General features: G+C 65.3%; 1 protein-coding gene across 1 annotated transcript in view; it reads right to left on the bottom strand.

The window, feature by feature from the left end:
• CAMTA1 (calmodulin binding transcription activator 1) overlaps window positions 1-21011 on the bottom strand; it is a 665080-nt gene that overhangs the window by 66438 nt on the left and 577631 nt on the right. The window contains exons 9-12 of the mRNA XM_054720834.1: window positions 17697-17837; window positions 14319-16159; window positions 10168-10294; window positions 4293-4427 (exon numbers count right to left, since the gene is read on the bottom strand). Of these exons, the coding sequence (XP_054576809.1) occupies window positions 4293-4427; window positions 10168-10294; window positions 14319-16159; window positions 17697-17837 (2244 nt within the window). The remainder of the gene's footprint in view (window positions 1-4292; window positions 4428-10167; window positions 10295-14318; window positions 16160-17696; window positions 17838-21011) is intronic.

The raw sequence follows: 21011 nt of genomic DNA, 5'->3' as shown, positions 1-21011 counted from the left end.
TGACCAGAGAGCCAAGCAGGGGGCCAAATCTTGCTTTTCCTTCCCTCTCTCTCTCTTTAAAATATCACCCAAGGATATTTTCCCATTGGTTTTTAGAGAGATTGGAAGAGAGGGAAAGACAGAGAGAAATATCAATGTGAGAGAAATACATTGATTGGTTGACTCCTGCATGCGCCCGGACCAGGGCCCAGGCTGGGGAGGAGCCTGCAACCAAGGTACATGCCCGTGACCAGAATCGAACCCAGGACCCTTCGGTCTGCAAGCCGACACTCTATCCACTGAGCCACACCAGCTAGAGCGCTTTTCCTCCTCTTCACCTCCTCGGATGGGAGCAAGGCCCGGTCCTCCTGGACGTCTAACCCGGAGCCAGGCTGCCCCCGAGGTCAGCGGGCCAGATAAGCTCCTCTGGCCCCAGCTGGAGGGGCGCTGCGCGGACAGCTGCTCTGCCCTGAGGCTTCGGCAGGCACCTGGGTGAGGTGTGAGCTCCAGTCCCTGTTCTCCCCTCTGCCTGGGATGACAAGGCCCCCCAGATCAGGGTCAGCAGGAGGCCGGCCCAGGTGGCCCCTGGCTGAACCCCACACCTCACTCCACACCTCACTCCAGGCCTCTCGCCCAGGCAGGAGGCTCAGCTGCCCACAAGCAGCTGGAAAGAGTCTAAGTGTAAGCGGCTTAGTGGGGCTGTGAGGTGGCAGTCTGTGGGGTAGGGGCAGGGCCAGGCCCTGGAGGGAATCAGTGGCTGTGAGAGAAGGCACAGGGCACCGGAGGCTCCACTCACCTCTCTGGCAGGGACAGGGGTCACCTAAGCTCCCTCAGCCAGCTGTGGGCCTGCCCCACCCCTCAGCTCCAGAGCCACAGCGTGGGCCGCCTGGTTTATTCTCTTTGCAAACACAGGCAGGGCCGTCCAAACAGACAGCACATCCTCTCTGCGCTCAGCACTGCCCTGGCGGTCTGTATCCGCAGGACCCATAGCAGACAAGTGACATTTCCCAGAGCCCCTCCCCAAACCGCCTCCAGGGGACACCCTGCTGCCTGGCTGCCTCTATCCTGGGAGAGGCGCCCATTGCGTCACCAAATGCATGCTGGCCCGCCCCAGACCATCTCCGCTGGGTCCTGGTGCAACTGGCCTGGGGACCTCTGTTCTACACCTGGACCTCTGGGGGAAGAGATGGTGAAAACGGCAGTTCCCTGCTTCCTGGGTGCTCCTTCCTGCCCCCTTTAGCCTGGCTGATGCCTGCTCAGGTCTGAGGTCTCAGCGAGGGTCACTGCCTCCGGAACCCTTCCCGACCGCTGGGCTGGATTAAGTTCTGTTTATGTGCCACCGGGAGGCATCCATTCATTCACGCCAGCATTCACCACAAACAATACTGTGGCCCTCAACTGCGTGCCAGCCTGTGTGAGGCAGGGCCTGGGCCCCCAGAGCTCACACTGGCGGTGGGAGAAGGCAGAAGTCCTCTGGGTCTGGGGGACACGCTGGGGCTCCTGTGACCCAGAGGGCGGAGGCCCCCAAGGTCGGCCTGGAACCAGCTAGATGGTCTCAGGGCCATGGCCTCCCCTCTTACCTCCTCCCCCATTTCTTTGCTCTGTCTCCGCCTGGTTGGCTGCACCCAGCTGAGACTTGGGGGACATGGGATCCCTGCGCCTAAGCCCCTTCAGCGGGGGCCATCGCCCCCCACCAGGCTGGCTGCTCAGACAGACAAAGGCTATGCCCAGGGTCAGAGGCTGCACCCTGGCTGCTGCGAGCTTGGGGATTCTCTGCGCACTGCCCCCTCCCCCAGCCTTTAGTCTGCAAACAAAGCCACTTAAAACAATCCAACGAAGGCAGGCATGTCCTTCCCCAAACATTCCCCCTTCTGGGATGGGAGTGGGGGGCAAAGATTGAGCGCTGGGCTACTGATGGAGGGAAACAAGGGCTGAGCCTGCGAGAGCTCGAGGCCGTGCGAGGCTGTGCTTGTCACTGCCTGTCCCCAGGCTGGAGGCTGGCCCTCCCTCCGCGGGCGCTGCCGCAGTCCCGGCTGCGTGGGCGCGGCTGCTGGCCGGTGCACTGCGTTACACTGCACTGCAGCGGTGCTGGGCGGGGTACATGCGTACATGCGTGTGTGCCTGTGCATGCATGTGCGCGTGTCCTGAGCGTGTGTGTGCGTGCCCGTGCGCGCTCCCGAGCTCCGGGCTGCGAGTCCCAGTTTGCTAGGCGCTGCAGTCCCTCGCCCCCGCCCCTTCCCATCAGCACCTCCCAGCTCTCAGGGAGACTTTGCCTAGCAACCGTGGGGGCGGGGCGGGAGGGGCTGAGGAAAGGCTGCAGGAGGGGAGAGGAGGGGAGAGGATGGCTTCTGATAGGCTCCTTGCAACACTCCCTCCCCCCCTCCGTGGCCCCCCCAGGTGGTCCCCTTTGCCCCTGTCACTGCGCTGTGGTTCTGTCCTCCCCCCCACCCCCTTATTATTTATCAGGCTGGGGAAAGGCTGGGAAAATGATCCTTGGGTAGATAAGCCACTTGTGCTCACTCGTTCAGGGAACAAAAGGAGAGGGAGCCGTCAGGGCTCTCCCACGCAGGGCGGGTCTCACCGTGCCTCTGCCCTGGCCACCCTTCTCCTCCCATTACTTGAGAGGACACCTGGCCAAGACCCAAGGGAAAGGGACGCTCGGGGTCCTTCAGGGCTGGTATGACCGAGGACTCTGGGGTGTGTTGTCACGAAGCAGTGAGGGTGGCTTCCTCCCCCCAGGCCTCCACCACAGCACCCCTCTCCCCTGCGGCCACCGCCCCGGGCAGCTGGCTCTGGGCTCCCAGGCACCGCCTGGCTGGGATTTGGCTCTAAAGGACTCCATCTCCGAGGCAGGTCCTGCCTACCCTGGTCCCAGCATCCTCCAGGCCGCCCTGCGAGGGACCTGCTCCCCCAGGGAGAGCCAGGGCTCGGTGGAGCTCCCAGCGTTTCCTACTTGTCCCGCAAAACTGACACCGGATTTCCTGAACCGGAGCCCCTGGTCAGCCTGCCCTGCTCTGTGACACCCTGCAGGTCATCCTCGCAGCTTGGCTGGCTCAGCCTTAGCCAGGGTCACTGCCAAGGCCGGCCTGGTGCTCCCAGGCAGCCACTGCCAGGGTGCAGATGCCTGCTGACCCAAAGCCACCTCCCGGAACGGCTCAGAAGGCTCAGTGGCCAGGGCGGCTGCCAGGCACCCTGTCGCTGCTGGGCCGGGACTGGGACGAGGCTGAGGTTTGCACCCTGGGGGGCTCAGGAAAGCTGGCCAGGGCATGTGCTGAGCCCAGACACCCGCCAGCAGCCAGCAGCAAGGGGAGTCTGGGGTGAGAAGCAAAGGGCCTGTGGAGAGGGGAGGGTGCTCAGAAACTGACCCTGCAGAGGGCCCGGGTCAGCTTAGCCAGGCCCCAGCGTCTCGGGCTGGTAAGAGTTCCAGTGACGCACCCCACAGACTGGCACTCTGCAGGCTGCCCTGGAACTGAGGTCGCGTGCAGCCATCTTCCCCGCTACCCTCCCCATCTGGGTGCAGAGACTATGGCCCAGCACCCAGGCCAACCCCGGGCTTCTCCTCGGCACGTCCATGCCCGGAAGGGCACCCTCGGAGCTTCGCGGCCCCGCCCATCTCTGGCAGCTCTCTGTGCCGAGGCCCTGGTGCCCAGGGGGAGCAGCGACCAGTCACCAGCCCCAGGGACAAGGCCAGCAGCTCTCGGGGCCTGTCCTTGGCCAGCAAGTCCTGCCGCCCCCCGTGGAGTCTATTGGGGCTCCCTGGCCCTCTCCCCTCAGCCACAGTCATAATCCTGGGGTATTTCAGATGCCCTCCAGGCAGAGGGTAAAGTAAAACCAGCCTAGAAACGGGGGACGGGTGTGCGAGGCGTCCCTGAGAAGGCTGGGCTCCTTACCGCTGAGAGCGGAAGCATTAACACAGCCTCGCTCAGGTCCAGGCTGGGAACCTGAGAGAAGCCCAGCCTCCCCCCCTTCTGTCTCTGAGCGCTCGGGGCTCGATGATGGCCTCCGGGCGCTTCCGGGGACAGCCCTGGGGGCAGCAGAGGGTGCTAGGACCCTGCTGCTCGGGGTCTGTCAAGAGAAGGGCCTTGTAGCAACCTGGGGGCTTGTCCGGCCACTCGGATCTGGATCCGCTGCCAGGAGTGACAGCTGCAGGCCAAGCTCACATGCTCCTTCTGTCCCCGGGAGACACCCACTGAGGGCAGAGACCCAGTCAGGCCTCCGGGCGTGGACACCCGGACACTTCCTCCTTGCCCACACCTGGCCCCCCAGTGTCCCTCTCCCATGGCGCCTGGCAGGGGGACCCGCGCTGCTCTTACCGTCTAGTGACAGCCAGTCATGCTGCGAGGAGGGGAGTGTGGGCAGGGCCCGTGCTTTGTACTCAAACACCACGGAGTTGGAGATGATCTGGTTGTTGAAGGCAACTTGTAGGGTCACGAGACCAGTGTCATGGGCTGAAAGCAAAACAAAGAGCGGTCAGGATGGGGTTGGGCGCCCTGCATCCTGGGGACCATCGGGGACCCGAAAGCCCCCTCTCTAGGACCATTTCCGGGGGAATCCCAGACGGCCCTGCTCATCCCTGAGGCCCAAAGTGTGCTGCTTCTTCCAGGAGCCTTCCCTGGACCCCGCTCAGCCAGGTGCCCGGGTCACGCCACTCCCGCATTGTCATTGTCTCTGCCCCTCTGCTCTCCGTGAGGGCAGGGACGGGAGCTCCGTGCAGGGCTGCTGCGTGAATGAGTGAATGAGTGAGTGAGTGAATGAGTGACTGAGTGAGTGAGTGAGTGAATGAGTGAATGAATGAGTGAGTGAGTGAATGAATGAATGAGTGAATGAGTGAGTGAATGAGTGAGTGAGTGAGTGAGTGAATGAGTGAATGAATGAGTGAATGAGTGAGTGAATGAATGAATGAGTGAGTGAATGAGTGAGTGAATGAATGAGTGAGTGAATGAGTGAATGAATGAGTGAGTGAATGAGTGAGTGAGTGAATGAATGAGTGAGTGAGTGAATGAATGAGTGAGTGAATGAGTGAGTGAGTGAGTGAATGAATGAATGAGTGAATGAGTGAGTGAGTGGTGAGTGGTGAGTGGTGAGTGAGAGTGCCCCTGTGGCTGACCTCTCCGCTGTCCCATTCCCTCGGGCAGGGCGCGGTGTCCTTTGTGCTTATTCCTCTGTTTCGCCTCCCCTGCCAGCTCCTCCTGACTCACTACACGGCCTCGCGTGTATTTTTAGAAGTTCTGCCTCCCTGATGAGCAAGAGCTTCGGCGGCTCTGGGCCCCGGGGTGCTGGCACGAAGTGTGTGCCCCCCTCCCGCGCCTGGCCAGCAAGCTCCGGGAGGCAGCCCGTGGGGCCTCCAGGCTGCGCTGGCCCCCGCGGAGGGGGGTGAAGACGACTGTTTGAGCGGCTGAATGGGCTGTTCTATCGTCAGCGAGAGGCGAGCCCGCCCCGGCGGAGACCCGCTCTGTTCTGGGGTGAGGCTGCGGCTGTGGTCCCTGTTGAAATCTTGGGGGCTGTGGCCTGGAGGCCGTGGCGGCTGTGCAGGTGGGTGGCCCCGCCCGCAGGCCTGGCCCCCGAAGGCATCGGGCTCTGTGCTCTCTGCCCTGCTTTTCTGGAACCGATGCCAGCGCCCGGGCCTCCCGGGACAGATTTCCAGGAGGACGCACGCGGGGATCATGTTGCTGTTTGGACGCTGGTCTCAGGAGCTCAGACTGGGGGAGGCCGTCCAAGCCCGCTGCTCCCCAGGGCAGAGCAAAGCTCCACTTCCCTCCGCGGGCGGCTCCGCCGGCCTCGCTTCCCGTGGGGACACGGCTCGCTGACCTGCGGCCTCTGTGCGGCCCAGGGGCTGCCGATGCCCTCGTCGCTGGAGCAGGCCTTCAGGAAGTCGCTGCCAGGGATGACCAGTGGGGTCCGCCAGGGCTGTGCACCTTGATGTGGTCCCTCAGCTCCAGGCCACAGGCTGGGCCAGCTGGCTCCGTGGTGGGTGCACCGGGTCCCCCAGGACCTCCCAGAGCCTCTCTGGGCAGGGATCCCCAGCCACGTCCAGCCCCCGGCAGCTCTCCACGCTGTGGTCACCCGCCTGCCCTGGGTATGAGCCTGGCTGCCCGTAGGGAGAGAGGATGGCCAGGGCACACCCATCTGAGCCCGCTCAGCTCTGCTCCTGGGGCGAGCCTCCTGCCCCTCGGCTGGCCCCCGGGGGGCTCAAGGCTCCTCTGTCCCAGACACCCCGGCCGGAGGGTCCTCCTTAGCCGCTGCTCTTCCTCCACCGTCTCCTGGCCCCGAACACCCTGCCGTGAGCGGGAAGGTGGCGGGTTCAAAGGCGACCTCCCTTCAGAGAGATGAATGGGGAAGACCCGGCGCGGGCTCGTGGGTCCCAGTCCAGCCGCTCGCTCTCACAGGCCCCTCCCACGGGGTGCTTCCTGGACTCCCTTTCCCTCCCTTGAGTCTGTCCATCCGTGGGTCCTGGGTCCATGCCCTTCTGTCGCCTCTCGGCCACCACCCTGTCCACGCTGCATCACTTCTCACTCAGCCTCCCGCATGGGCCTCTGCTGGGGACCCCAGCACACTGAGCCTGTGTCTGCTGGGAGGGCATCGGGGCCACAGGCCGATGCTCCGTGAAACCAGTGGGAGCCCTGTTCCTCGAGACAGGAAAGGGCACCCCTCTGCCGCCTCCTGTGGTTTCCCTGCTTCTGCTCTTCCTCCCCGCGATCCACTCTCCCACACACTCAGAACCATCCTTCTCAGACAGAATGTACATCCCGTCACTCCCCACCTCCAACTGCTTCCTGTTGCAAGTAAAACCAAACCAGCTTCCTTCCTGGGACTTAGAAGAAGGATGGACAGATTTCTCCAGCCTTCTGTGTTCAGCTCCCCCCTTTATCTCGCTCCAACTTGCCAAGCCTCTTCCTGCCTCAGGGCCTTTGCACGTCCTCTGCCCTCTGCCTGAGTGCTGCCCCCATCCCTCCCACGACTGGCTCCATTTTATCAGTCAGGTGCCGGCCCTCGTCAGTCTTCCCAAAGGAGCAGCCCTTTTCCTGAGGTGCTTTACCAGGCCACCCCATTTTTAGGGTCCTGATGACTTCCTGCAGGCCTCTTGGTTATTCCTGTGTTTTCTCGTTCCCTGTCTCCTGCAGGAGGCTGTCAGTCCTGTGAGAGCTGGGACTGGGTCTGTCTCCGTCTCATCTTCATGCCCAGGGCCAAGGTCAGTGCCTGGCACGTTGCGGCCTCTCAGGAACTGCCTAGCGCACCGCTTGGTATTGCAGGGCACTTGCTCACCTCGTTGCGAATTCCATCTTTTTAAAAAAAATGTTTTTTATTGATTGTTTTAGAGTGCGAGGAAGGGAGAGGGAGAGAGAGATAGAAACATGGATGAGAGAGGATCATCCATTGGCTGGCTCCTGCACGCCCCCTTCTGAGGATGGAGCCCACAACCCGGGCATGTGCCCTGACCAGGAATCGAACTGTGACCTCTAGGTTCATAGGTCGACGCTCAACCACTGAGCCAGGCCCTGGGCTTGGATTTCCTCTCGGGTGTGGACGTGGTCCCAGGGCATCGTCCGCCTTTTGGTGACCTGCAGGCTCCGAAAGCCAAGTCTTCTTGTCGGTGGCTCCTCTCTCCCCGAGCCCGGCCGCCGTTCCCAATCCCATCCCCGTCACCGCTGCTGGGCCTTCACTGGGGCCTGGCTGGCCTGGCTGCCTCCCGACCTTGGGCCTGGGAGTGTGTGGGAGACAGAGCCCACGCTGGGTGTCTGCCGAGCCCAGCGGCGGGAGCGGCCGGAAGTACCGTGTCCGAGGTCAGGGTGGACTCCCCTCTCCCATTTGGCTCGGGCAGGTGTGCCAGGCTGGTGGGCGGTGCCCCCCACTCCTGGTGCCCTCTTCCCCCGGCACTCCCAGCCCCTCAGGCGCCGGCGTGTGCTCAGGCCTTGGAGCCCTGCGTTTCAGTGGGGCTGGCTGGGTTCTGGCTTCACATGTTCCTTCTTCAAGCTCAGCTCCCGCTTCCTCAAGCCCTTGGGACACCCAGGGCTGACCCCTGAAGCAGCCAGCACCGTCCCCCACGGTCAGGGTCAGGGTTCACGTCTGGCTCTACGCTCTGCTCCGTTTCAGGCACCTACCCGGTACCTGGCAAAGTATTTGGTGAGTGAAGAAATGAATGAATGAATGAGTGCAGTCAGAGCTGTCTGACAGAGTGGCATGCTTCAGTTTGGGCCTCAAAGCGAGGTGTCCCAGGATCCCCATGTCTGGGCTCGGCTGTCGAGCAGGACGGGGCTCCAGCCGCAGGGCCCGCTCTGTCGGCCTCTGAGGCTGTGGCTCTCGTCACTCAGTGTCCGTTGGTCCGAGCGGCAGGCTGTTAGAAGTCCAGGCGGCGGAGGCCGGCAGAGGCTGCCAGCCGGCTCGGGGACTCAGACGTGCTCAGGGGCCAGGAGGACTGCCCGCTGGGACGGTCCTCGGTCCCCCCGCCCCCCCATGAGCAAGTGCAGAGGCCCCGTCGTGGACACGCGGGCGCTGAGCGTGAGCCAGGTGCTTCGGGGCTGCCGCACCTGCACGCTCACCCGCCGGGCAGGGTTGAAAGATGCAGAAACTGAGGCTGAGAGAGGTCAACCACTGACTAGCCACAGGGCGGGGCCGGCTGGTCCGGGCTGCGCTGCAGTGGGCCGACCCAGCCCCAGCCTAGGGTCGGCCAGCCCGGGCCTGCGCACCGTCCAGAGGGCACGCAAAGAACAGATGTTGTGTTGTTTTCTGAGGTTCAGATAACTTCGGTCTGGGTCCCCCGCCAGGCAGGGCCCAGGTATAGGAGGTGGGGCTATTTATAGGCCAGGCCAGTCCTGTCCCGGCAGCAGGTGATAAGTGGGCAGTTTAACAACACGCCACCCTCTCCCCGGGCCCCCTGCACCCTCCTCCCGGCGGGGCTGGAATACTCCGCACAGGCCCCGCTGTGAAGGCCGACCCAGGCCGGGCAGGGCGGCCGGGAGCCAAGGGGGCTGAGTGGATCCTCGGGAGGCAGCCAGGCAGCCGGCGGGGGCAGGGCCGGCAGAGCCTGGCCCCTGGGTCGGCTGGTGAAGGAGGTGATGGGTTCGAGTGGAGGCTGAGCTTGTGAGCCAGCGCGGGAGCTGCCCGGGGAGATGGAGAGAAGGAGACTCTGCCCCCCTCCCCTTCCCCGGTGGAAACTGGCACCTGGCACCAGCCGCCGCCGCTGCCCCGGGACCCCACCCCCACCTCTCTTCCCCACCCGCCGCCTCTGCAGAGAGCGCTCTCTCCTTTGTGAGCCCCCGGCTTCAGATGGCACAGGGAGGGCCTCCGCCCTTGCCACCCGCCTCCCTGTGTCTCGGGTCACTGCCTGGGAAAGTGGGACCGGTCATCCCTGGGGCGACCGGTGTGGGAGGGGCCAGCCAAGGGTGGTCCCAGCACCAGCCCCGGGGACAGAAAGCCTGAGCTCCAGACAGGCTCCTGCACAAATCACGTGCCACGCTGGGGGGCCCCTTTGCAGCCGTGGGGGACTCGGTGACCAAGAAAGACAGACCCCGCCTGCGTGAGGCTGACAGGCCCCTGGGGAGGCGGTGAGGACGCACTGTCAGAGGGGTCACCAGCTCAGCAGATGATGATGAACCCCGAGGGACAGCCCTGGGGGCTCCCGTCCCTGAACCCGGGAGCAAATTCTGTGCAGGCACCTTCTCCGGGGCCCTGGGTGGGTAGATGCCTTCTTCAAACTTCCAAGGAGCTTGTGTGGATTAGTCTGAGTTTGACATCCCCTCCCCCATCGCCCACCAGGCCTCTGACTGCTCTGCGCCCCAGGGGACTGGCCCTGTGCACCCACGGCCTGGGCTCTCTTATTGGTATGGCACTTGGTTGGCTTGGGCCGTGAGCCAGGAGAGAGGTCCGTGTGCTGCAGAGGCGACCTCTGACCTCACGCAGCTCCTGTGGGGCCTCCACCTGCCCAGCTCCCACCAGCTCCCGCAACCCGTCAGGGCTGGGAGGTTAGAGCTTCCGCTGTGGCCAGTCTGGGTGCACCGGCCCCTCATCGCCCAGAGTCCCCGCCTGTCCCTGTCCCTGTCCCATACGGGGCCCATGAGCGGAACGGAGGCTGTTATAACAGCACATCCGGGACCCACTTGTTCACACCTGAGGGGGTGAGGCCCGGAGCGATGGCTCAGCTCGCTCAGGGTGCCCCACTGTCCAGGCCCCGTGGCCCAGGCCCCCTCTCACCTGGGCAGTAGCAGCGCAGCACGCCGGGCTGAATGAGGGACGCAGGCACTGAGATCTGGTCGAACAGGCAGCTGTAGTTATTGCTGGCTTCTTGCCACGGGCCTGTGATGAGAACCTTCACTCCTCCCTGGAGGGGACAGACAGCGGGGACAGCGTCAGCTGCTGAGGGACGAGGGACGCACCCTCTGTGGGGAAGCCCTGGTCCCTCGGGGCCCCCGTGCTCCTCGCTCCCTCAGCTGGCATCCAGCTCAGGCCGGCAGTGCTGACCCCTGACCCCTCCTGCGTAATGTCGGTTCCAGCAGAAGGAGCAGAGTTTTCTAACCTTTTAGCCCTGAAGCCCTGGGAACCGGCCTGGTGGACCCCTGGAAGGCAGGGGAGGACAGGGGGGGCCGGGTCTGTCTCGGGCTGTGGGCAGACTGCGGGAGGCTCAGGTCTGGAGGAGGCCTGAGCACCTCAGTGTCCTGCGGAGACTGATGCCTGGTGGCAAGGCGAGGGACCAGGACCCAGGTCTGGTGGGGATCGCCAAGGGGGGCAGGTCTGGCTTTGGAGACGGCACTTTACAGCGAGGCAACCGCAGTCTGGAGGGCGGTGGAGAGAGCACAGGAGCCCAAAGCGGGAGGCGCCGTGGCTGTGTTCTCAGGCCGGCGGCCCAGCCTCTCTGGTGGCTCCTGGTCTCCAGGGCCCCTGGCCTTGCTTCCCTTGGCGCAGAGCTACGGTCCCACAGGGAGAGGGGGGCTCTGTGGGAGGGGCGGGCTGGGAGTGGGTGCCGGCTGGGCAGGTGCCCCATGCCCCAGGCAGAGCCTGACTCTGGGATGCCTGGCAGCACGAGGCCAGCTCAGGGGGCCGACCTCCTGGTTCCTGGGAAGTGAAAGAGCAGTGGCTTCAAAAGGCCACGGTGACCACGTGAGGAGAAAGGAAGAGGAAAATAACAGCATCCACAGCTGCCAGCCGGAAGCCAGGGCCGCTGTGGGGGACAAAGGGCTGCAGAAAGCACTGCGGAGCCAGGGCCTTCTCCATGGCAACCGCGAACCAGGGCCTTCTCCATGGCAACCGCGCAGGAGGGGCTCAGCATCCTTCGGTTCAGGGGATGGTTTCCATGGCAACCCTCGCCCTGCTGCGCTGAGCTGCTGTGACGAAGGCGCCTGAAGGCTCTAATTGCGTCCTCCCCTGCCTGGTGCCGCAGGAGTGGGTGAAGGGAGGTGACACAGAGGGCTTGGGGGAGGGGAGGGAGCAGCAAGTGCCACTGAGGTCGCTGTGTCCTAGGAGTCCTGAGATAAAGGACCCAGGTTTCTGATGCACCTAGGGCAGATCCTGAGGCCCAGGGGCACCTCCCGTGTGTTTGCATGTGTGTGCATGTGTATGCATGTGTGCGTGTGTGTGTATGCATGCATGTGTGTGCGTGTAGCCGCCTGCAGCTGGAGGTGAAGAGAACAGAACACAGAAGTGGGAGCTGCCTGTGGGAGGGGAGACCCTCTGAGAAGAGACAGCAAGGTGGCCCTAGCCTTGGCGTTCCTGCAAAGTGGGTGCACCTGACCCCCTATTTACAGACTGGGAGGTGTCCCAGGCCTGGGTGTCTCAGCACAGACCCCTCTGGAGCCTGGCTAGAACCAGCAGGCCTCTGGCCGGTGGAGCAGGGGAGGGGTGAGCATGACAGCCAGGGGGTTGTGAGGGAGGGGAGGGGAGGTCAGCAGAGGAGGGGGCGTCTCCTACGGGAGAACCCAGGAGGGGGGCCCCCTGCTGCCCACGGGGGACTGTGGGAGGGTAGCGCTCCTGGGGACCCCGCGGAGGTCTCTCCACTCAGCCACATCGGGTGGTTTCTGTGCGTTTACCAAACCACATTGAATCTGAGCTGCTTTTGTTCCCAGCAGCTGTAATCACCCAGGGCTGCTGGGAAACTAGGGCAGATGCTCCCTCCGCGAGGTTCCTTTTCCCGTGCCGCCCTCTGGTGGCCAGTGGCTGAACTGCATGGATCTGCAGGCTGGGACTCCGGCAGAACAGAGAGGAGGCCAGGCCTGTTGGGGGCCCGCCCTAAGGCCCCTCGCCAAGGCCCGTGGGCCAAGGAGGCCTGAGCTCGGGCCTGGACTGGCCCAGGACCTGCACGCCCCGGCTGAGGCCCTGGGGAAGAAGTCTCCCGCTCCCACCGTTCAGCTCCCACAGGACTCAGGCTCCAGGGAGCCTCAGAGTGTCCCAGGGACCTGATGCCCAGGGCCAGGCCTCTGAGCCAGACCTAAAGCCAGCGCTCCCAGCCCTACCTCCGGGCAGCCCAGGCCTGGTCTCCTTCCTGCTCCCTCGGAATTGCTCTCTCAGCCCCATGGGCCTGGGGGGTGGGGGGCAAGCTGCTGGGCTGAACCGACATTTCACCCTGGGGAACGTGGTGGGTGCTGGGATGGTGCCACTGAGATCAGTGTCACTGAGGAAGTCACCCTGAGCCACAGCAAGGGAAACCAGCTGGAACCTTCTAGAATCTTGAGGGGGACAGTGTGGGAGGTGGACAGAAGACACAGGTGCTGCGTGGGCCAGGCCTGGAATCCAGACCCCTCACCACACAGGGCAGCTGCCCCCGGACACCCGAGGATATTAACGCCCTGCACACGCAGCGCACGGGCGGAAGCTGCTCTGACTGGACGCCGGCCGTATTTCCAGGCTCCTGTCCGGAGGCGGGGCCACCAGCTGGCTGATGTGGCGCCTGGGAGCTGGGGCACTGGCACACGGATTTTATCTCAGCTTTGCCACAAAGGAAGGGGGCGGAGCAGGTGTGAGCCTCCTGGCCTAGTCTGTGACACTGAGGCCCACAGTCCAGGGGACCCCGCCAAGGTTGTACGCGGTCAACCAATGAGCAGCCTCTTTTCACGGCCAAGGCAGGAGGGCCTGGATAGAGCACGGTGGCCGAGGACTGACCACTATTCACTGATGACATACTACGGGCCAAAGGCTTCACCAAGCACTCCTGGCACCACGCCCGAGGCAGGTGCTGTTACATCCCCATCTTACAGGTGAGGAAACTGAGTCACAGAGAGGCCAAGTATGGCAGAGCCAGACTTTACACCTAAGCGTGCCCCCGAGACGTGCCCGGCAACACTGTCCCCTCACCAGAGCCTGCGGGAGACTCGGCAGCAGGTGCCAGCTCTGAGGGGTGCGTTACCTCTCAGGGCACCCAGCACCCAGTCCTGAACTGGGTGGGCATCGTCCCAGGATCCCCTGCCAGCGTCTGGGTCTAGAAGGTGCCTGGGCCGTGGCCAGCATCCCTCACTGCCCGGCCGGAGGAGGTCTGCGTCCCTGCCTTAGCTCAGGGAGCCCAGGAGGGCCAGGGTCTTGCGAGAGCATCCTTTCCTTGTCCGGGCAGCAGCCCCCTCCCCCTGACATCGAGGGAACGTGGCGGTGGCACCAGGGGAGCCATGAGCAGCCACCAACTGGGAGAAAGGGCCAATCTGGGCCCCGAGCACCCGGCCGGTGGGCTGGGAGGAGTAGAGGGGTGCGCCCCGGGGTGCAGCGAGCGGAAGGCTGGGGCATCTCCCCCTCCTGCGTCATTCTAGCTGGAGAGAAGGCCAAGGTCGCTTCCTGAAGCACGTGCCGCCGTGGCCCACGGGTTTCCTGCAGCTCTGGGCTCCGGGGGCGGGGGGCCGGGGGGCGGGGGAGGGGGAGTCCTGGGGTCATAGAACATGCCTTTGATTTTGCCAAGGTCCGATTGAACCAAGCAAGTCTCACAGAAGCCTGTTCAGAAGCTGGGCCCTCCCTCTTCATTTGTTGGGAGTTGGTTTTTGCTTTGTATCCTTTTGTTTAGCGACTCGTGAGCAGCGGATATGGCTGATCTATGATGCTGCCTTTCAGATGGTCTTTTCCGGCTCTAGGAGCCTCCCCAAGGGCAAAGCAAAACATAGGTGGAATCTTAACACATAAACCAGGTGACAGCGGACGGCTCTGGCTGGAGGGCCCCCTGGCCTCCGCGGAGACCCCCGGCTTAAAGCTACAGGCTGTGGTGGAGACTGAGCACCAGGCTGAGGAGGGGAGGTATTTCAGGTGACCTGGGAGGGGCCAGCTTGGCCTTCTGGAAAGCCACATGCAAATGAGCTCCCTCAGCTCCATTTGGGGGTGAGGAGAGGTGAGCAGGTGAGATGATGGGTGATGGGGAGGAGATGGCAGCTGCCACTTACCTCCGGGTAGGACCACTCCGGGGAATAGTCGGTCACCATGAACACCCGTCCGCTCTGCTGCAGCATCCCCAGGGTGCCCTGGGCCGAGGCGGCCGAGACCACCTCGGCGACGTGCATGTAGGCCATGGTGCCGGCCCCGCCCTCGGCGCCGCTGAGCTGCAGGCTGCCCTGCTGGGGGCTGCAGCAGGGGATGCACATCTCGGCCTGGGCGAAGGGGGCGCGGGCCCCGTCCTCCGACTGCGAGAGCGCCGCGCCGTCCCCCGACACCAGCTGGTGCCCGTAGATGGTGCCGCTGCCCCCCTCCACGGAGATGAAGTCGTTGATCAGGTCGGAGAACTGGTTGCTGAAGGAGATGTCAAAGTGGTCCAGGCTGAGCTCCATGTTGGAGGCGTTGCCGAGGCCGGGCTGGGCCACGGGGTACAGTCCCTGCACCACGTTCCCCGGGAGGAGGGGGACGCCGCCCGTGCTGCGGATCACCCCGGGGGTCTCGGGCTGCAGGTAGTGCTCCGAGCCGCAGGCCTGCAGCTCCCCGGACTTGATCAGGCCCTCGCCCCCTTCGGCCACCTGCGAAGTCTCCATGGTGACCTCCCCTTCCGCAGCCATGGCCTGGAAGCTGGCCTGGAACTGCATGAGGTGGAGGGAGGAGGTGGGCTCGACCCGTGTCTCCACGTGGCCGCTGCAGGAGCTGGTCTGCGAGGAGGCCTCCGTTTTCACCGTGGGCATCACGAAGGCGGCCCCGGAGTCGCTCAGGCTGCTGTGGGCGCTCTGCTCGAGGGGGAGGGGCTTGCTGGCGTCCTGCAGGAAGAAGCTGGGGGAGGGGGTCTGGTGGATGTGGGGGCTGTGGCCCGTCTGGCTGAAGCTGGATGCGTAGTCCTTGTTGGAGTCGATGGCGCTGAAGTCCATCTGCTCCAGGGTGGTGCTGGGGCTCAGGCCGCCGCCCGACGGCAGCAGGCCGGGGCCCGCGCTCAGGCTGAGGGAGCCGGCCGCGGCGGCCGACGAGGAGTACGCTTCTTTGGCCATCTGCTGCTCGAAGGAGGTGTCCTCCGTCTTGATCTCCTTGGCGAGGACGGCGGTGAAGCTGAAGGCCCTCTCCACGGGAGGCGAGTGCCGGACGCCGGCGCTGACCATCTCGGCCTTCAGGCCCCCGCCCCCGTACGTCTGGCCCTGCTTCGGGTTGTTGAGGAAACAGTCGGGGTCGAAGTTCATGGTGGTTTCTGGAATCTTCCGGCCGCCGTCCAGGGTGGTGGAGAGGACCAGCTCCTCGGAGACGTTGGAGGGCAGCATGGACAGGCTGTCCGAGCCGCCCGGGGTGGGGAAGGCGAACTTGTGGCCGTCGGAGCTCATGGCCAGGACCAGGCCCTGCGAGGCGTCGGGCGAGAGGAGGTGGTGGTTGGGGCCGGCGGTGGGGGACATGGTGTACACGGCCTCGTTGGTGACCTCGGACATGAAGACCGTGGCGCTCTGGGACAGGCTCCCCATCACGGAGGCCACCGCCATGCTGGACACGCCGGTGACCACGGGGCTGTCCGCCATGTCGGGGTCGCTGTTGAGGCCGCTGCTGATGGACACGGGGGAGCTCTGGGTGGTGTCGGGCACCTCCACCTGGTTGGTGGACGAGACCTCGGTGCTGCTCTGGTGCAGCAGCACGGGCTTGGCCACCTTGCCGTTCCTCTTCTCGCGGCCCGAGCCCTTGCCGTGGCCGTGCTCCTGCTTGCCCTCCGACACGTCATTGTGCTGCACCTCCGCGTGGCCGCCGTAGCCCCCCGTCCGCGGCTCCACCTTCGGCGAGATGATGCGGTGTTTGGCACTGTTGCACTTGTGATGCACGCTGCTGCCCGCTCCTGGAGAGGTCAGAGGCACAGCACGCACACACGCATGCCACACACACGCACACACACACACACATGCGCACACACACACACGCACACAAAGAGAGTGTCAGAGCTGGGCTGCGGCAGACCCTGTCTCCGAGCAGCTGGCACCTGGCAGAGCCCCTCCTGGGAGCCCCCGAGCCCCCGGGGCTGACGTGTAGCAGCCACTCAGGATTGGGGCCTCCTGACCCCCGGCCCCAGGCTCTCATGTGGCCTGGTCACCACCCTCCACACCAGGCCCCTTTTCCTCCGTTCACTTTGCAAATAGTGACAGCAGTGCCCCGACCACGGGGGGCGGGGAGGAGAGGACGGAGAAGGCCGTTCTCCAGGGAGACCCTCCCGCCCTCGGAGCAGCCGCCTTCCCTGCCAGGCTCTCGCCGGCGGGGCTCGGGCGGGCGGTGGCCTAGTCCCTCTCTCCACCCCCTGGAAGCGTCCATGCCCGCAGGCCGGGCAGCAGTGCAGGGAGCCTCTCTCCTCCAGGCGGCAGGGAGCCCCCTGGGACCGGCAGCCAGAGGTGGAGGGGCACCCGAGAGCCAGGCATGCTCTCTGGATCGCTCCCAGGCCCCAAGGCCAAAGGGGGGCCCAGACTTCGCTCTGTGGGCCGCAAGGTATTTGGGGCCACCATCTCTGTTCAGCTGGCTGGACCGGTCCTCAGCTCTTTGTGGGGCAAACGCCTTCTAAAACTCAGCAAGGACGGAGCCCCCGCCCGGCTCAGTGGCAGAGACGGAAAAGCCGCACGGGCGTCCGAGCCCCCGCGGGTCAGGGCTCACGCCCGCCAGGACCCCAGGATGCTTTTCTCTCGCACTCCATCCTCATTTCCATCCCGTCTGGTAAGGGTCAGTTTGCTTCTATAAAAGGGTGAATCCCCCCCGCCGCCCCCCGAATCCCGTCGCAGCCTCGTCACCGTGATCCCTAAATCCCTAAATGCAGGTAGACGTGGCGGGAAGCGAGGTGGCCGCTAATGGGAGTATCTCCTCAGGGGGCGCAGGGAGCGGGAACGCACACCTCGAAGAGCAAACGCTGTGACCAGGAACAGACACCGGGATGGAGTGCGGGCCCTGGACGCTCTTGGCCGAGACGGGGGATAAAGACAGCCATTTGGCTTGAGTGGCCACTGACTCAGGACCGGTCCCGGGAAGCAGGGCTGGCCCCGTGCCCAGGACCTGGGCCCCCTGCTGACATGGCCCAAGGGCACTGGAGGCCTGGAGGGCACTGTGGTGGGGGGACAGAGGCCTGGAGCCCCATCCCCATGCACCCCAACTCTGCTGCCCCCACCCCCAGGGGAGCTGCCTCCCAGGGAACAGCTGTCTCTGCCCAAAGTGGGCCGCCCGCCGGCGGGTGGACAGGACGAGGCTGAGTCTGGCCTGGGGGCCGTGCTGTTGCCTGACCCCGGGTGACCCCTCCCCCACTGGCCATCACGGCGACCTGCGGAGGAGAGCCGTGCCGCTGCTCGGCAGAGCCCCTCGGCCCGTGGTGCCCGCCTGCCCCCTGCGCCCGCCCCGCTCACCCAGGCCGCCGGCGCACAGGCAGTTGTGGGTCCGCGGCTGGGGCTTGGTCTGGTGGCTGTCGAGGATCTGCTGCACCAGCTGCTCCACGGAGAAGCCCGAGCTGCTGTTGCCGTTGCTGCAGGTCCACTTGATGCCGTGGACTGGGGGAGACAGGGCGGGTCAGAGGCCGCGGGGTGCAGGGGAGGGCGGGGAGGGTGGGAGCCAGGCCCTCTCAGAGCTCAGCCCCTCCCCTCGCTGCTGGGAAGCTGGCTCTAGGGACACAGGAGGAGGTCAGGGGGAGCCCAGGCTGCCCGCTAACCCCCCTCCTGGGGCTCCCTGCTCCCCTCTGCCCCCTCCCTCCTTCCCCTCGGATGCAACCGGGAACGGGCTGCCTAGGGCTCTGCTCCGGCTTCCCCAAGTGCAAGTGCACCAGGTGGCTCTTCACGGGGCCCTGGAGTGGGAGAGAAAGGACCCCCCTGGGCTGTAGGTCGTGGGGACCCAGAGGGGAGGTCAGGCGGGGTCGCAGCAGCGTGCTGGGCAGGACCTGCCCCAGGGCATCGCTTTCTTCCCACCTGACTTCGCGGCCTCGAGGCGCTGAGGGGACAGGACCGCAGGGCCCACCTGGCCTGGGCAGTGGGTGCCCACAGATGACTGGCCACCTGGACGGCTCAGCTCTCCTTGAGTGGCACCCGCATGGCCGAGGCCTGTCTCCCCACCGGCCTGGCAGGATGGGCCGGAACCCGAAAACGAACCGACTCGCCCGCTGAGTGTGTGGACTGGCTGCGGCTCACGCCCACCCGGCCGGGAGGTGGCCAGGCCCGGGTGGCAGGTGGGGCCCGGCACAGCCCAGCGCTGGAGGCTCTGGGAGCCAGCTCTGGAGGCAGTGAATCCACAGCCGGGCTCCAGGAGGGACCCCGGCTGCTGAGAAGGGGACGCTGGGAGCAGGTGGTCTGGGAGGAGGAGCAGGGCCCAGGTCACGCCAGGGAGAGGCAATGGCTTTGTGGCTGCGAGAACATTCTTTCTCCTCTGGCTGAGCTTCTCTCACAGGGACCCGGGGGAAGAGCGGTCGCAGCTCACGGCTCCTGCCCTTGTCTGTGAGGGACTCCGGGACACAGATGTACAAGGAGACGGTCTACACAGGGGTGGAGCCCAGATTTCAGTCTTTACTTGCTGTGTGAATCTGAGCAAGCCGCCAAACCTCTCTGAGCCTCAGTGTGCTCATCTGTACAATGGGAATCTAGTCGTATCTGCCTGGCATGCTGATGCGGAGGAAACCTGAATGATCCACCACCCCGGCACATCATGTGTCCCCAACAAAGAGCAGCTGTTGTCACAGCCGTTCACGGTGATGATGGTGACTCCCAGCACGAAATGCCAGCCTCGGCGGCTGGCTGATGCTATGGCAACGGGGGTGCTTGCTGTGCAATCACAGATGCTCAGCCTTTGCACGCGGGCAGGGGGAGAGCTCCGGGGCGTGTACCGCGTGCCCTGCTCTCTGTCCGCACCTGGATGGAGAACGTCAGTGGTTTTGCAAAGAAAACCCCACGAGTGAGGGCCGGGATCTGCCAGGATCCCTCGCGGATGCTGCTTTCTCTCTGCGCCTGCCCGCCGCTTGCTCGCGGTCCTTGCCCTCCGTGCCACCCTGAAGAGGCCCTTCTGGCGCCCATGGGGCTCGGCCTCCAGCACCTTCATTGGCACCGGGACCCACGGTCCTGTCCTGCGGCTCTTGGATCCCAGCAGGTCATCAAGGGGAGGCGGGGTGCTGATGGCTTCTGCCCCAAGCTCACCGAGCGGCCTGGATCTGGGGTGCAGTTGTGTGCGCCTGTTCAGGGCGCTATGGATGGGCACATCCAGGGGGTGGTGGTGGCTTTACCACCCACCTTTCCTCGGGCGGGCAGCCTCGGCCTTGGGCTCCCTCGGGGAGTTCAGCAGCCCAGGAGGCCCGGGCTCCTGCTGGCTCAGCCGCCTCGCCCCCGGCAGCTAGAAGGGAAGGCCCAGGCTGGGGTTGTAAACCTCATCACAGCGACGGAGCCCTTTGCTCCAATAAACCTTCGCCGGGAAATCCGACATGGAAGGCGGGTGACAGCAGAGGGGGCCTGGCAGAGGCAGGGGTGAGGGTCAGGGCCCCTGGCCTGTCCCCAGGTCCTGGGCCCCCTTGGCTGAGGACCTTCCCCAGACTCCTCATTCCATAGGCGAGAACCCGGAGCCGGGTGTGGGGACAGAGCGCAGGCCTCGAGGGCCCTCCCCTGCCACCGCTGCACACGCAGATGGTCTGTCCCGCGCCCGCCCAGCAGCGGCGGGAGATTCTGGTGTCCCTGTCTGGGCGGTGCCCGGAGTCTGAGGAAGCTCTCAGGAGACCCCAGTGCAGGCGAGACGGTGCACACAGCCTGAGCCTCGTTCCTCAGCTCTGCGCCGAGGAGGACCGCCCCAGCTCATCAGCAGGCACCACAGGGCGTCACCTGGGCGGCTACCAGGGCGTCACCTGGGCGGCTACCAGGGCGTCACCTGGGCGGCTACCAGGGCGTCACCTGGGCGGCTACCAGGGCGTCACCTGGGCGGCTACCAGGGCGTCACCAGGGCGTCACCTGGGCGGCTACCAGGGCGTCACCTGGGCGGCTACCAGGGCGTCACCTGGGCGGCTACCAGGGCGTCACCTGGGCGGCCACCAGGGCGTCACCGGGGCGGCTACCAGGGCGTCACCTGGGCGGCTACCAGGGCGTCACCTGGGCGGCTACCAGGGCGTCACCTGGGCGGCTACCAGGGCGTCACCTGGGCGGCTACCAGGGCGTCACCTGGGCGGCTACCAGGGCGTCACCAGGGCGTCACCGGGCGTCACCTGGGCGGCTACCAGGGCGTCACCTGGGCGGCTACCAGGGCGTCACCTGGGCGGCTACCAGGGCGTCACCTGGGCGGCTACCAGGGCGTCACCTGGGCGGCCACCAGGGCGTCACCGGGGCGGCTACCAGGGCGTCACCTGGGCGGCTACCAGGGCGTCACCTGGGCGGCTACCAGGGCGTCACCTGGGCGGCCACCAGGGCGTCACCTGGGCGGCTACCAGGGCGTCACCTGGGCGGCTACCAGGGCGTCACCTGGGCGGCTACCAGGGCGTCACCTGGGCGGCTACCAGGGCGTCACCGGGCGTCACCTGGGCGGCTCTGAGCAGGCGCTCATCGCAGGACCAGCCAGGTGTTCTCAGGGAAGCCACGGAGTCCGAGCTTGGCTGTCTGGGGGGATGAGCTCCCCCTCTGGTTTCTAGCCGTGTGGCCACACCTCACCCAAAGGCCTGAGGGGCAGGTGGGCTTGCTGATCCCCACGTGGCAGACACCTCTGGCATC

This window comes from Eptesicus fuscus, chromosome 9 (genome assembly GCF_027574615.1).
Source record: "Eptesicus fuscus isolate TK198812 chromosome 9, DD_ASM_mEF_20220401, whole genome shotgun sequence".
Taxonomy (NCBI): domain Eukaryota; kingdom Metazoa; phylum Chordata; class Mammalia; order Chiroptera; family Vespertilionidae; genus Eptesicus; species Eptesicus fuscus.
Note: the sequence above shows the minus strand (reverse complement) of the source record. Positions and strands in the feature narration are given on the sequence as shown.